General features: G+C 47.8%; 1 protein-coding gene across 5 annotated transcripts in view; it reads left to right on the top strand.

Annotated features, from left to right (window-relative positions):
• Window positions 1-13,163, top strand: part of psd3l (pleckstrin and Sec7 domain containing 3, like) — a 343,652-nt gene that overhangs the window by 97,788 nt on the left and 232,701 nt on the right. For 4 of the 5 annotated variants that reach the window (XM_078209687.1, XM_078209678.1, XM_078209697.1 and 1 more), the window contains one exon: window positions 10,348-11,299. In XM_078209687.1, the coding sequence (XP_078065813.1) occupies window positions 10,380-11,299 (920 nt within the window). In that variant the 5' untranslated portion in view covers window positions 10,348-10,379. Of the gene's footprint in view, window positions 1-7,088; window positions 7,287-10,347; window positions 11,300-13,163 lie in introns of those variants that run through there. The other variant, XM_078209707.1, reaches the window with a different exon arrangement.

Here is a 13,163-nt window from a genome sequence, read left to right as displayed (position 1 = left end):
GAGTCGGTTAGAGGGATTAGCGGGGTAAATATGTGGGGTAACGGGGATAGGGCCTCGGTGGGATTGTTGTTGGTGCAGACCTGATGGGCCGAATGGCCTCCTTCTGCATTGTAGGGTTTCTATGAATACTAACAATTTCTATGAATACCATCACCTTAATTCCTTCCCCAAGTCACACACCATCCTGTCTGTAGCTGCTCCTTCATCGCCACTGTGCCAAGAAGCTCCAATTCTTTCTCCAACACCAATGTGGAAACACACTCACCACAATCACTAAAGAGGTTCAAGAAGGCAGGTCAACAGCAGCTTCTCAGTGTGACCAGGGCTGGGCAATAAATGCTGGCCCTGTCACGGACACCTAATGTCCAGGAACAAATTACACTTCTGTTTTCTGTCTGTAAATACAAAGACTTAAGCATATACTATTAATGATACATCACAGCTACTCTCAGATCCCTGTAGCAATACTCATTGTAAGAGGACAAACTACAATGTCACTGTGAATAAATGTAGTGCTCAGAGTCTTAGAATCCTCATAGAATCATCGAATCCCTACGTGCAGAAGGAGGCCATTCGACCCATCGAGCCTGCACCGACAACAATCCCATCCAGGCCCTATTTCCATAACCACACGTATTTACCCTGCTAATCCCCCTGACACTAAGCAGCAATTTAGCATGGCCAATCCACCTAACCCACGCATCTTTGGACTGTGGGAGGAAACCGGAGCACCCGGAGGAAACCCATGCAGACACGGGGAGTAGGTGCAAACTCCGCACAGACAGTGACCCGAGGCTGGAATTGAACTCGGGTCCCTGGCGCTGTGAGGCAGCAGTGCTAACCACTGTGAGACTGTGCGGCCCTACAGGGAGTGTTTTAATATATTTTGAATAAATGGTGATTCTCGGTAGAGATCGTCTTCATTTCTTTTACAATGCTGCTGTGATTGTTGAGTATGGGCCAGCTCTCCCCTCCCTCTCTCTAACACTGTCACAATGTCTGTATCTCATGACAATGTGTTTGGATATCTCTGTTTCTCTCTCTATCGCACAATAAGTGCTGTGGTGTGGCATTGTGCCTTTCTGGGTCTGCTTGCTCTGTGTGTTTCTGTTTGTCTATCTGAAATCCATCTCCCTTGGTGCTTTTTTGTCCAGTCGATTTCTTTTTGCTCACACTTTTCCCACCCAGGGTCTGATTTCTACCCTTTACTTATTGATGTGCCATAGTGAACTAATGACTTTACTTTGATTATCCATGCATGGGACGTGAGCACCTACTGGCTAGGCCAGCATTCATTGCCCATCCCTAGTTTCCGTGGAGAAGGTGAGCTGCCTTCCTCAACCGCTGCAGCCCCTGTATTGTTGGAGCACCCAGATTGCATGTTAGGAATGGAGTTCCAGGATTTTGACTCCAGTGACAGTGAAGGAATGGCAACGTAGTTCCAAGTCAGGTGCTTTGTGACGTGTTGGGAAACTTGCAGGTGGTTTTCACATTTATCTTGTCCTTGTACTTCCAGGCGGTAGCGGTCATGGGATTTGAAAGTGCTGTCAAAGGAGCCTTGGTGAATTGCTGCAGTGTTAAGTAGGCGTATATCAATGCCACTGTGCATCGATGGTTGAGGGTGTGAATGTTGAAGGCGGTGGATGGGATGCTAATCAAGTAGATTGCTTTGTCCTGGATGGTGTAATGTTTTTTGAGTGTGGGCAAGTGGAGAATATTCCATCGCTCTCCCGACATGAGCCTTGTAGATGGTGGACATGCTTTGGTAAGTCAGAAGATGAGATACACACTGTAGAATTCCCAGCCTCTGACCTGCTCTTGGTATTAATTCACGATTCCAATTAATTCACTGCGACCATGGCCTACCCCTTTAAGAGTATTAAAGTAACAGCCACGGCTACAGATAGTAGCACAAGGGTGTGGCTTCAAGGCCCACGGTAGAGACATGAGCACAAGAGTCGAGGATGACAGTCCTGTGCAGTACTGAGGGACAGCTGCACCGTCAGAGGTGCCGACTTTCAGGTGCAACATTAAATGAGGCCCCATCTGCCCTCTTCCCACTCTAGAAATGCACGAGGCAGAGGAAGCACACACTTTGGTCAGTTTTCCGAAGCTAAGTTTTGCCTGCAACAGGTCACTAGCCTGAAGCCAGAGACCACAGGTTGAGGGAAGCCACTCTGCAACAAGCATGGCTGACCAGTGCTGCCTGCCAGTGGTGTAGATGGCCAGTGTGGTTGGGGTTGGAAGATACCAGCCTTCAGACGATTCAATTCACGCAATACAGGACGTAGGAGCAGAGCCCAGGGACATCACTGCAGGAGTTCCTCAGGGGAGTGCCTTAGGCCCAACCATCTTCGTCTGTTTCATCAAAGACCCTCCCTCCACCACAAGGTCAGAAGTGGGGATGAGAAATGGTTATATTGACAAAAACAATGATGTTAATTGGAAATTCACAGAGGCGTTAGGGTCAGGATGTGTTGAGAAGCTGACCGGTTGGAGTGGACAGCAGTGCCACCTGCTGTTGAAAAGCAATAGGAAATGCAACGAGATCAAGTCACAGCAAGCAGGTATTCCCGATGTCCCTGAAGACAGGACAGAATTGGGACACAGATGTAATGTGCACCAGTATGTCTGAGCAGACACAAGGGAGCACAGATACCTCTCTGGCTAATTTTCAACTGTTTTTGACTGACCTCAGTGACATTTATTTGCAATGGTGGGTTTGCACAATGTTATCAGTTAGTTACCAAGCCAAAACTCAAAAGAGAAAGATCAGGCAGAAAGTGCTGTAAAAAAACACCAGCAATGGTTTCCTTCTTGTTTTTTTTTCTTAACAACAAGCCGCGGCTTTAAGGTTAGCTAGCGTTCTGCAACTACTGGCTTTCTGCTGAAATAGAAATGATTTTAGGAAGCAGTTATTTTGAGAAGCACATTACGGCAAATACTTTGAGAGCTGTCAGGAATATTGTGAAAAGTTTAATACCATTTAGACAGCAGGGAAGGGATTGAGGAACTGGGTAATGGGGAGGGGTGGGGAATGCAGGGAGTGAAGATTCATAAGGAAACCAGAATGAAGGCTCAAAGACAAAGAGAGGGAAGCTGAGAGAGCAAAAGACATCATTCAGAAATGAGTCAGGCGGGGATTTTAAATTACAAAAATCACAAAAATAGCAGCGCTGTCTGTCAGGAAAGAGAAAGTACAGATATTCTGACATCAGGAACAAAAGAGGGAGAACTGAAAGATCAGAGTCGTAAAATAGAGAGAAAAACAGTGGAATGTTTGGGAAGATTTGGCAGCAGGGTGGCACAGTGGTTGGCACTGCTGCCTCACAGCGCCAGGGACCTGGGTTCGACTCCTGGCTTGGGTCACTGTCTGTGTGGGGTCTGCACTTCCTGCCCGTGTCTGCGTGGGTTTCCTCCGGGTGCTCCGGTTTCCTCCCACAGTCCAAAGATGTGCGGGTTAGGTGCAAGAACAGCTTCTTCCCTGCTGCCATCAGACTTTTGAATGAACCTACTCACATTAAGTTGATCTTTCTCTACATCCTGGCTATGACTGTAACACTACATTCTGCACTCTCTCCTTTCCTTCTCTATGAACGGTATGCTTTGTCTGTATAGTGTGCAAGAAACAATACTTTTCACTGTATACCAATACATGTGACAATAACAAATCAAATCAAATCTAAATTCTCCCTCAGTGTACCCGAACAGGTGCTGGAGTGTGGCGAGTAGGGGATTTTCACTTTGACTTCATTGCAGTGTTAATGTAAGCCTACTTGTGACACCAATAAATAAAGATTCATAAACTAGAGAAAAAAACAGTGGAGTGTTTGGGAAATAAATGAACATGGGGTGGGGAGTGTGCAGAAAGTTCAGCCATAAATGAAAACAGAAAATCCTGCAAATACTCAGGGTTATGGCAGCATCCGTAGAGGGTGAGAAAGGGGGGGGGCAGAGTTTTACCACCCCTCCCACTGACAGGATATTCTGCTCCCGCTGAAGTCAGTGGAGTTTTGGATGGTTTGCCGCTTCGCTGCCCCTCCCCCGCCCCCACTGTGGCGGGACTGTAAAATTCCCACCAGGGTTAGCGTTCCGTACCTGTGACCTTCCATCAGAACTGGGGAATGTTAAAACGTGGGACAAAAAAACAAAGAAAATTACAGCACAGGAACAGGCCCTTCGGCCCTCCGAGCCTGCACCGACCATGCTGTCCGACTGAACTAAAAACCCCCGACCCTTCTGGGGACCATATCCCTCCATTCTCATCCTATTCATGTATTTGTCAAGACGCCCCTTAAAACTCACTATTGTATCTGCTTCCACTACCTCCCCCGGCAGCGAGTTCCAGGCACCCACCACCCTCTGTGTAAAAAAACTTGCCTCGTACATCTAAACTTATTTTATTGTCACATTTCCACCCACCCTGTGCTCAAAACCTGTTGCATCCGGAATGTCTCCCCATGTCTGATGAAAGGTCATGGACCCGTTTTCTCTCACCACAGAGGCTGCCATAACCTGCTGAGTATTTCCAGCATTTTCTGTTTATATTCCGTATTCCCGGAATCTGCAGTGTTCTGCTTGGCGGTAGGTGCTCAACCCAGTCAGACAAAAAAAATGAGAAGTGGGGAAAGCCTTGCCTTTCTTTCAATTACAACTTGGGTGAAAACATTTTTCCTCACGTCCCTTCTACTCCTTTTGCCCATTATTTCGATGCCATCTCGAGAGGGAACTGTTTCTCACTAATTACCCTGTCCACTCCCCTCAGGATCTTGAATACCTCCACCAAGTTTCCTCCCAACCCCTTATCTCCAAATGAGCTTCCTGAGAGGGTGCTGAGGGCACGTTCGATGGAGATTGAATTGTTATCCAAAAAGAGTGAGTGAGCAAGGTTTCAAGGACGAGGCAGGGGGGTGGGATGAGGTAGAGCGCTCTCTCAGAGAGCTAGCGCTGACTCAATGGGCCGAATGGCCTCCTCCTGCACCGTAAAGATTCTGGAATGTGTTCCAGTCACTTAGAATGCGCTAGGTAGCGTATGTATCAGAGGTATTTGGAACGGGATCTCGTTTCGGAGGCTGGTATTATGCTTTTTTTTCCACAACCATGCCCCCGAGTACAGCTAATGGTGTTCTTACTGGGGGTGGAGGAGAGAAGAGAAAGGGGAGGGGGGGTGGGGTGCGGCATGAGGGTGTGTCACCAAACCGAGGCCCTTCTGTCGCCCCACTCCTACCTTGTGCCTCTGTCAGCTATGCATAGCTGACAATCTGGAAACCTTGGAATTCTTAACTGAATGTACAGCAAGGTGAAACCAGGAGAGGGAGACTGGGTAAAATTCATAACTGTGTAATGGTCGGCAATTCAATGAGATCTCCCGTGGATCAGTGTTTCTCTGCCCGCTGTTCAGTTTTTGGTGCAGTTGTTGTTTTCAATGCGGAAGTTAATACCAAAATAAATTCCAAGTTTCCTCATATGCACCTCTCTTCCACTTTTTGTGCTTGACACAGTCTAGAACCCGGAAGCCAATGCCTGCAAGCTTCCCCTGTCACAAAGAAAGTACTTGAATTTCTATAGGGAGTTCCATGGCCTGTTATGCCTGTTTGACGTGTAATCCTTGTTGTAATATAAGGAAGATGGCAGCCGGTGTGCTCCCACAATGTGACAGTGACTAGACACACAGGTTTTTCATTGTAATGCTTGAGGAATGAATATTGGCCGAGGTCTACTTGCTCTTCTTTCAACAATGCCACAGGATCTTTCATATCTAACCAAGCGGGCAGGTGGGGCCTGGTTTAAGGCCTCCATTGAAAGGCAGCACCTCCAACAACGCAGCACTCCCTCAGGTCTCCGGGGTGGCACGGTGGCACAGTGGTTAGCTCTGCTGCCTCACAGCGCCAGGGACCCGGGTTCAATTCCCAGCTTAGGTCACTGGCTGTGCGGAGTCTGCATGTTCTCCCCATGTCTGCATGGGTTTCCTCCGGGTGCTCCGATTTCCTCCCACAGTCCAAAGATGTGCTGGTTAGGTTGATTAGCCATGCTAAATTGACCCTAGTTTTTGGGGGATTAGCAGGGTAAATATATGGGGTTACAGGGATAGGGTGGGATTGTTGTCGGTGCAGGCTTGATGGACTGAATGGCCTCCTTCTGTATTATAGGGATTCTATTCTATGCTTTGACACAGAAAAAAAAGCTGATTTTGCTTTTAGAATCATACAATCATAGAATGAGGCATTCAGAACAAGGCCATTCAGCCCACGGTGTCTGTGCTGACTCTTTGAAAGAGTTATTCAGTTAACCCCATTCACTTGCCATCTCCCTGTAGCCCTGCAAACGTTACCCCTATAAATAATGATCCAATTCCATTTTGAGAATAATATTGAATCTGCTTCCACCGCTCTGTCGATATTTGATCGATCAAAGCTGAATGGCGGAAATGACCATTTAAAGTTATTATATTCCAACGAGGACTCGTTGCGGGCAGGAGAGTTTCTGACATTGGTAGGCATTGGCATTCCACTTTTCTCACTTTATGGTGGCCAAGCAGTTGGCACAGTTTGGGCGGCATGGTGGCACAATGGTTAGCACTGCTGCCTCGCAGCGTCAGAGACCCGGGTTCAATTCCGACCTCGGGTGACCATCTGTGTGGAGTTTGCACATTCTCCCCGTGTCTGCGTGGGTTTCCTCCGGGTGCTCCGGTTTCCTCCCATACTTCAAAGATGTGCAGGTTAGGTGGGTTGGCCGTGCTAAATTTCCCCTTAGAGTCCAAAAATATGTAGGTTAGGGGGATTAGCGGGGTAAATATGGGGGGTTACGGGGATAGGGCCTGAATAAGATGCTCTGTCGGAGAGTCAGTGCAGATTCAATGGGCCGAATGGCCTCTTGTGCACAGTAGGGATCCTATGATTCTAGTTTATGTTTGGTTGCCTTGGAATTGGAGCGTCAGTGCCCAATAACTGGGCAGGTCTCATTCAGTTGTAACTGAAGCAAGGTTGTGAATGGTGAAGGAGATAAGAGTATCACAGACTCTGCGACCTTTGATCAGGTCTCTCCTTCCCCCGCCCGTCACCTGACTGCTGAGAGCACATTCAGCTATTCTGTCTCAGGGCACCAACAGTTTACCAGAGAAGGGAATTGAATTGGCAGCTGGCTGTTTGTCTCCACTTCCGATGCCCTCCCGCTCACGGCCAACCTCTGCTCCTACCTATGGGCGCAAAACTGAAGAAGCACGTTCTGCTCCCCACCTCAACCCAACCCGGTCAACCTACTCCAGTCACAAGCGACCTATGGCCCAGGTATGTTCACCCTGCTTTGCCTGTTGATCCATGTTCACTTCAGTGTCCAGTGCTAATATCTTGTTTTGAAAGAAAGCGAAGGACAGGTTCACTTTGAGGGCTTGGAGGTGGTGAGCATACCTCAGTCAAAATGTTCCTTCTGTTTTTATTCCATTCTCTCCTCACCAGGCGAGAATATGGCAAGGGTTGGGGCTGGGGGGAGGGGGTGCGGGGTGCGGTGGTCGTTGTGTTTGGGGAGCGGGGGAAGGGAGGGAGCAGGGAGACTCCACCAATTGTAATGACTGTGCATTGGGTGACGAAACAGTTGCCTGGGAAACAGAGGCGTTGCCCTGAATGGGAAGACAGACGTTTTCCTGGGTAATGGAGAAGTCCCAAGTTTCCTTGTGTGGCCCTGGAGGAGTTGGCTGAGTGTATAACACTCTCACCTTGGAGTCAGTAGGTTGTGGGTTCAAGTCTCACTTCAGAAAGTTGCGCATGGTGTAATCCAGGCTGAGGGAGTGCTGCACTCTCAGAGGTGCCATCTTTCAGATGACATGTCTTTTTTTAAAATGGGACTCTGTCTGCCCCCTCAGATGGATGTAAACAATCCCATGACAGTATTTCAAAGGGGAGTTTGACACATATTTACCCCTCAGGCACCATTACTAAAAAACTGATTGTTGATCATGGCACAGTTTTTAGCACTGCTGCTTCACAGCGCCAGGGACCCGGGTTCGATTCCCGGCTCCACACTGTCTGTGTGGAGTTTTCACGTTCTCCCTGTGTCTGCATGGGTTTGCTCCGGGTGCTCTGGTTTCCTCCCACAGTCTGAAAGACGCGCTGGTTAGGTGCATTGACCCGAACAGGTGCCGGAGTGTGGTGACTAGGGGAATTTCACAATAACTTCATTGCAGTGTTAATGTAAGCCTTAATTGTGACTAATAAATAAACTTTACTTTTACTGTTTGCGGAACCTTGCTGTGCACTCTATTCTGTCATTTATTGTGTTGGAAAGGGGCGCACGGTAGCACAGTGGTTAGCACTGCTGCTTCACAGCTCCAGGGACCTGGGTTCGATTCCCGGCTTGGGTCACTGTCTGTGTGGAGTTTGCACATTCTCCTCGTGTCTGCGTGGGTTTCCTCCGGGTGCTCGGGTTTCCTCCCACAGTCCAAAGATGTGCGGGTTAGGTTGATTGGCTATGCTAAAAATTGCCCTTAGTGGCCTGAGATGTGTAGATTAGAGGAATTAGTGGGAAATATGTAGGGATATGGGGGTAGGGCCGGGTGGGATTGTGGTCGGTGCAGACTCGATGGGCCGAATGGCCTCTTTCTGTACTGTAGGGTTTCTATGATTTCTATGAAAGGGCTTTGGGCCATCCTACGATTGTGAAAGGTATGATATGGATGAAAAGTTGTTCTTTATTAACTTGCAAAAATACAAATAAAATATGCCAAAGGACAGTGTCTCTGATCATGATGTACTATCCCTCTTGGTCACCCTTGAACCCTCTGCAATCTTTGACATGGTTGCTGCATAATCTTCCCCCACTGACAATCCCCTCATTGTCCAGCTGGTCTGCATTGCTGTTGCTTGGTTACATGATCACCTGACTCAAGCCAGATCCAAAAATGGCTTCTCTTCTCACCTGTTGTTGGCCTTCATAGTGGGAGGAGTTTAGGGATAGGAATGTTTTGCTGCAATTGTATAAGGTGAGGCCACACCTGGAGTATTATGTGCAGTTTATCTGAGGAAGGATGTCCTAGCTATGGAGGGAGTGCCGCAAAGGTTTACCAAGCTGATTCCAGGGATGGCAGGCCTGTCATATGAGGAGAGACTAAAAGGGTTAGGATTATATTCACTGGAGTTTAGAAGAGTCGGAGAAACTTATAAAATTCTGACAGGGGTAATCAGGGTAGATTCAGAAAGAATGTCCCTGATGGTGGGGGTGTCCAGAACTTGGGGTCATAGTTAAAGGCTAAGGGCTAAACCTTTCAGGACTGAGGTGAGGAGAAATTTCTTCACCCAGAGGGTGGTGAATGTGTGGAACACACTACCAGAGAAAATAGTTGAGACCAAAATGGTGTGATTTCAAGAAGGAAATTAGATATAGCCCTTGAGGCTAAAGGGATCAAGGGATATTGGGGGAAAGGTGGGATCAGGATACTGAATCTGATGATCAGCCATGCTCATAGTGAATGGTGGAGCAGGTTCGAAGGGCTGAATGGCCTACTCCTGCTTCTATTTTCTACATATGCTTCTTTGTAAACAATCACCTAATTCCTTCTTGAATGCCTCGATTGAACCTCCACCGGACCCTTACCACTCGCTGTGTGAAAATGTTTTTTCATGTTCTCATTGGTTACTAAGTTGTGTATTCGTGGGCTGCACAGTAATATTAAAAGCAGAACCACAGGAATGATACTTGAACTGAGCGGAGGGGGAAATGTTCAACAAACTAGGGGTCTTTTCTCTCTAGAAGACTGAAGGCAGCAATTGTTGATGAAAAGGTTTGATAGCATAGGTGTCAAAAAAAACGTTTCCACTGTGGGGAACTCCAAAGTTAGAGTTAATGAGTATAAGATAGTCACTAATGAATTCAGGAGAAACTCCTTGTTGCAGAGAGTTCTTTTAGTGATAACAATTTAATTTTTTTCAGTCATGGGACATGGGCGTCGCTGGCTGGCCAGCGTTTATTGCCCATCCCTAGTTGCCCTTGGAGGGCAGTTGAGAGTCAACCACATTGCTGTGGCTCTGGAGTCACATGTAGGCCAGACCAGGTAAGGACGGCAGATTTCCTTCCCTAAAAGACATTAGTGAACCAGATGGGTTTATCTGACAATCGACAATGGTTTCATGGTCATCAGTAAATTCTTAATTCCAGATATTTTTATTGAATTCAAATTCCACCATCTGCCGCGGCAGGATTCGAACCGGGGTCCCCAGAACATTAGCTGAGTTTCTGGATTAATAGTTCGGCGATAAGACCACTACGCCATCGCCTCCCTGTTTGATGTGATATAAAAGCTAATTTGGCTGATTCCGAGTACAAAATGACTTTCCTTTCCATTTTGTTCCTCTGCAGGTTGCTTCCAGTGTCCCGGAGAAGAACGGTGCATGAACACGATATCGTTCACAAAGCAGGCACTCAAAGAGGAGGCTGAAGAGGTGCAGCAGAGCCATTGGGATAACCCGCTGCCTGAGGAGGAAGCTGTGGAGTGGAAGCCGGGCCAGTTCGACAGGCCACGGGACATTGGGTACGAGCGGCACACGGCCAGTCCTGAATCCCCACCAGGATGCTCTGGCCCTCGCATCACCGTTGGGTCCATGGTGCCAGATCCCTACGGCGGACGCACAGTGACTGACATAGACGAGGACAGTTTGTATGACTCCAGTGACGACACCCCGCCCGACCAGCCTGAGGAGCCAACCAATGTGCCGGAGTTTGGGGAGGTACTTGTGAGCACCACGCGGGTAATGACAGCACCCGTGTTCTCAGTCGAACAGGGTCAGCGCGCTGAGCTGCTTCATTGGGACAAAGGGGTGGCTGCTTCAGGAGAGAACGAACTCTTACAGGGGGCGTTAGACGAGAGGGTGCAGCAGGAACTTGCTGCTGGTGACAAGGAAATGCTGCAGAGTCCAGCGATGACGCGCAAAGACATTGGACTTGTCGTGCTGGAGGAGGGAGGCATCCAGGCTCCCGGGCAACTGTCGGAGAGGCACAGTGGGACAGAACGGGACAAAGACAAGCAGCCGGCAAAGGACAGTGAGAAATCGCCGGCTCCAATGGCTGGGCGTGGGGCGATGAAGGAACCGAGTCCAAAGCTGGATCCGTCCAGCGAGAAGGAAAAGGAGCGAGATGGACGATGGAAAAATGATGAGTCCAATGGAGCTTCGAGGGATAGCGAGAAAAGGATGTCTTTAAGTACGGCTCAATCCGAGATCAGGAGTGATGAGGATGATGATGTCTTTGTGAGCGCGAGAGAAAGCGAAGCAAGTGTAACGAGCAAAACCTCCCTGGGAACCAAATCAGCAAAGTAATTCTATTGCCATTTATTGTTACTAATTTATTGGATTGTGATGTGTGGCTATGGCAGACTGCAGTGAATTAAAGGAACTTAACTGCGTGTGATAGAAACTAAAGATCTAAAACCCGTCTCAGTTTTCCTGACTTTAGGAACATCAGTTTCACAACCAACTTACGATCAGCTCCCCGTTTCAGATGTTTAATATCAGCCGATAGTGTGCTCCCATTGAGGTCAGACTAAGAGCCATTACGGCACGATGGCACAGTTGTTAGCACTGCTGCCTCACAGCGCCAGGGGCCCGGGTTCGATTCCCGGCTTGGGTCACTGTCTGTGTGGAGTCTGCACATTCTCCCCGTGTCTGCGTGGGTTTCCTCCGGGTGCTCCGATTTCCTCCCACAGTCCAAAGATGTGCGGGTTCGGTGGATTGGCCATGCTAAATTGCCCCTTAGTGTCAGGGGGATTAGCTAGGGTAAATGCATGGGGTTATGGAGATAGGGTCTGGGTGGGATTGTGGTTGGTGTGGACTTGATGGCCGAATGGCCTCCTTCTGCACTGTAGGATTCTATGAATTAGGGTATTTGGCCTATCGAGTCTATGCTGGCTCTCTGTGAAGCACTCTACCCAATCCCATTGCCCCAGGCTATCTCTGGAGTTTGTTGTCCTCAAATGTCCATCAAACTCTCCATTTGAAATCACAAATCATCACCACCTCCCCCATCCTTGTAGGCAGTGATTAACAACAGAATTAATCTCTTATACATGATCTCCTGGCACGGCATGATGTTGATTGAAGAATTTATTGCATTTTAAATTTTGCAAGGAAAGGTGCACAGAAAAGGCGTTCTTAAAATCCAACGGTAGTCCAAGAGAAACAATGAGGTCAATCACTCGGAACTACTTGCCCAAGCTGGGCATCTATAGTCTGATTTTCCGAAGTACCCTTTATTTCAAAATGTTTTGCCCACAATGTTTTTGAAAGTGCGAATTTATAATGGCACTGTGAAAGCAAGAGGGCAGCCAATAGGCTAACTCCTAAAAAAACAAAATCAGATTGAAGGATTGAGAAATAACCACAAGGAGGACTGAGGAGAATGAAGAAAAAGGGCGTGAATTCAATATCAAATTGAATTTAACAGGGGCGACACGGTGGCACAGTGGTTAGCACTGCTGCCTCATAGCGCCAGGGACCCAGGTTCAATTCCCGGCTTGGGTCACTATCTGTGTGGAGTTTGCACATTCTCCTCGTGTCTGTGTGGGTTTCCTCCAGGTGCTCCAGTTTCCTCCCACAGTCTAAAGATGTGCGGGTTTGTTGGATTGGCCATGCTAAATTGCCCCTTAGTGTCAGTGGGATTAGTTAGGGTAAAAGTATGGGGTTATGGGGATAGGGCCTGGGTGGGATTGTGGTTGGTGCAGACTGGATGGGTCGAATGGCCTCCTTCTGCACTGTATGATTCTATGATTCAAATCAGGTATGTGAAGAGAAATAAACAAGAAGGAACAATTAGGTTGAGAGAGAAAAATAACAAGAAAGGGCAAGTAAGAAACATACTTTCAGGTTTATAATCTGACATTTTTAAAAACTTCCATAAAAATTCAAAACCGAAAGGAGTGAGACTCCACACTTGTTAAGGTCAATATCCAGTGCCAGCGAGGTTGGCAGGTTTAGTTGGTTTCTACCACATAAATATATAAACTTTCAATTCCTGTCTGTAGAGAAGCATGATGTGGAGATGCCGGCATTGGACTGGGGTAAACACAGTAAGAAGTTTAACAACACCAGGTTAAAGTCCAACAGGTTTATTTGGTAGCAAAAGCCACACAAGCTTTCGGAGCTCTTAGCCCCTTCTTCAGGTGAGTGGGAATTCTGTTCACA

This window comes from Mustelus asterias, chromosome 1 (genome assembly GCF_964213995.1).
Source record: "Mustelus asterias chromosome 1, sMusAst1.hap1.1, whole genome shotgun sequence".
Taxonomy (NCBI): Eukaryota; Metazoa; Chordata; class Chondrichthyes; order Carcharhiniformes; family Triakidae; genus Mustelus; species Mustelus asterias.
The sequence above is the reverse complement of the archived record's forward strand: the minus strand, read 5'-3'. Positions and strand labels throughout refer to the sequence as shown.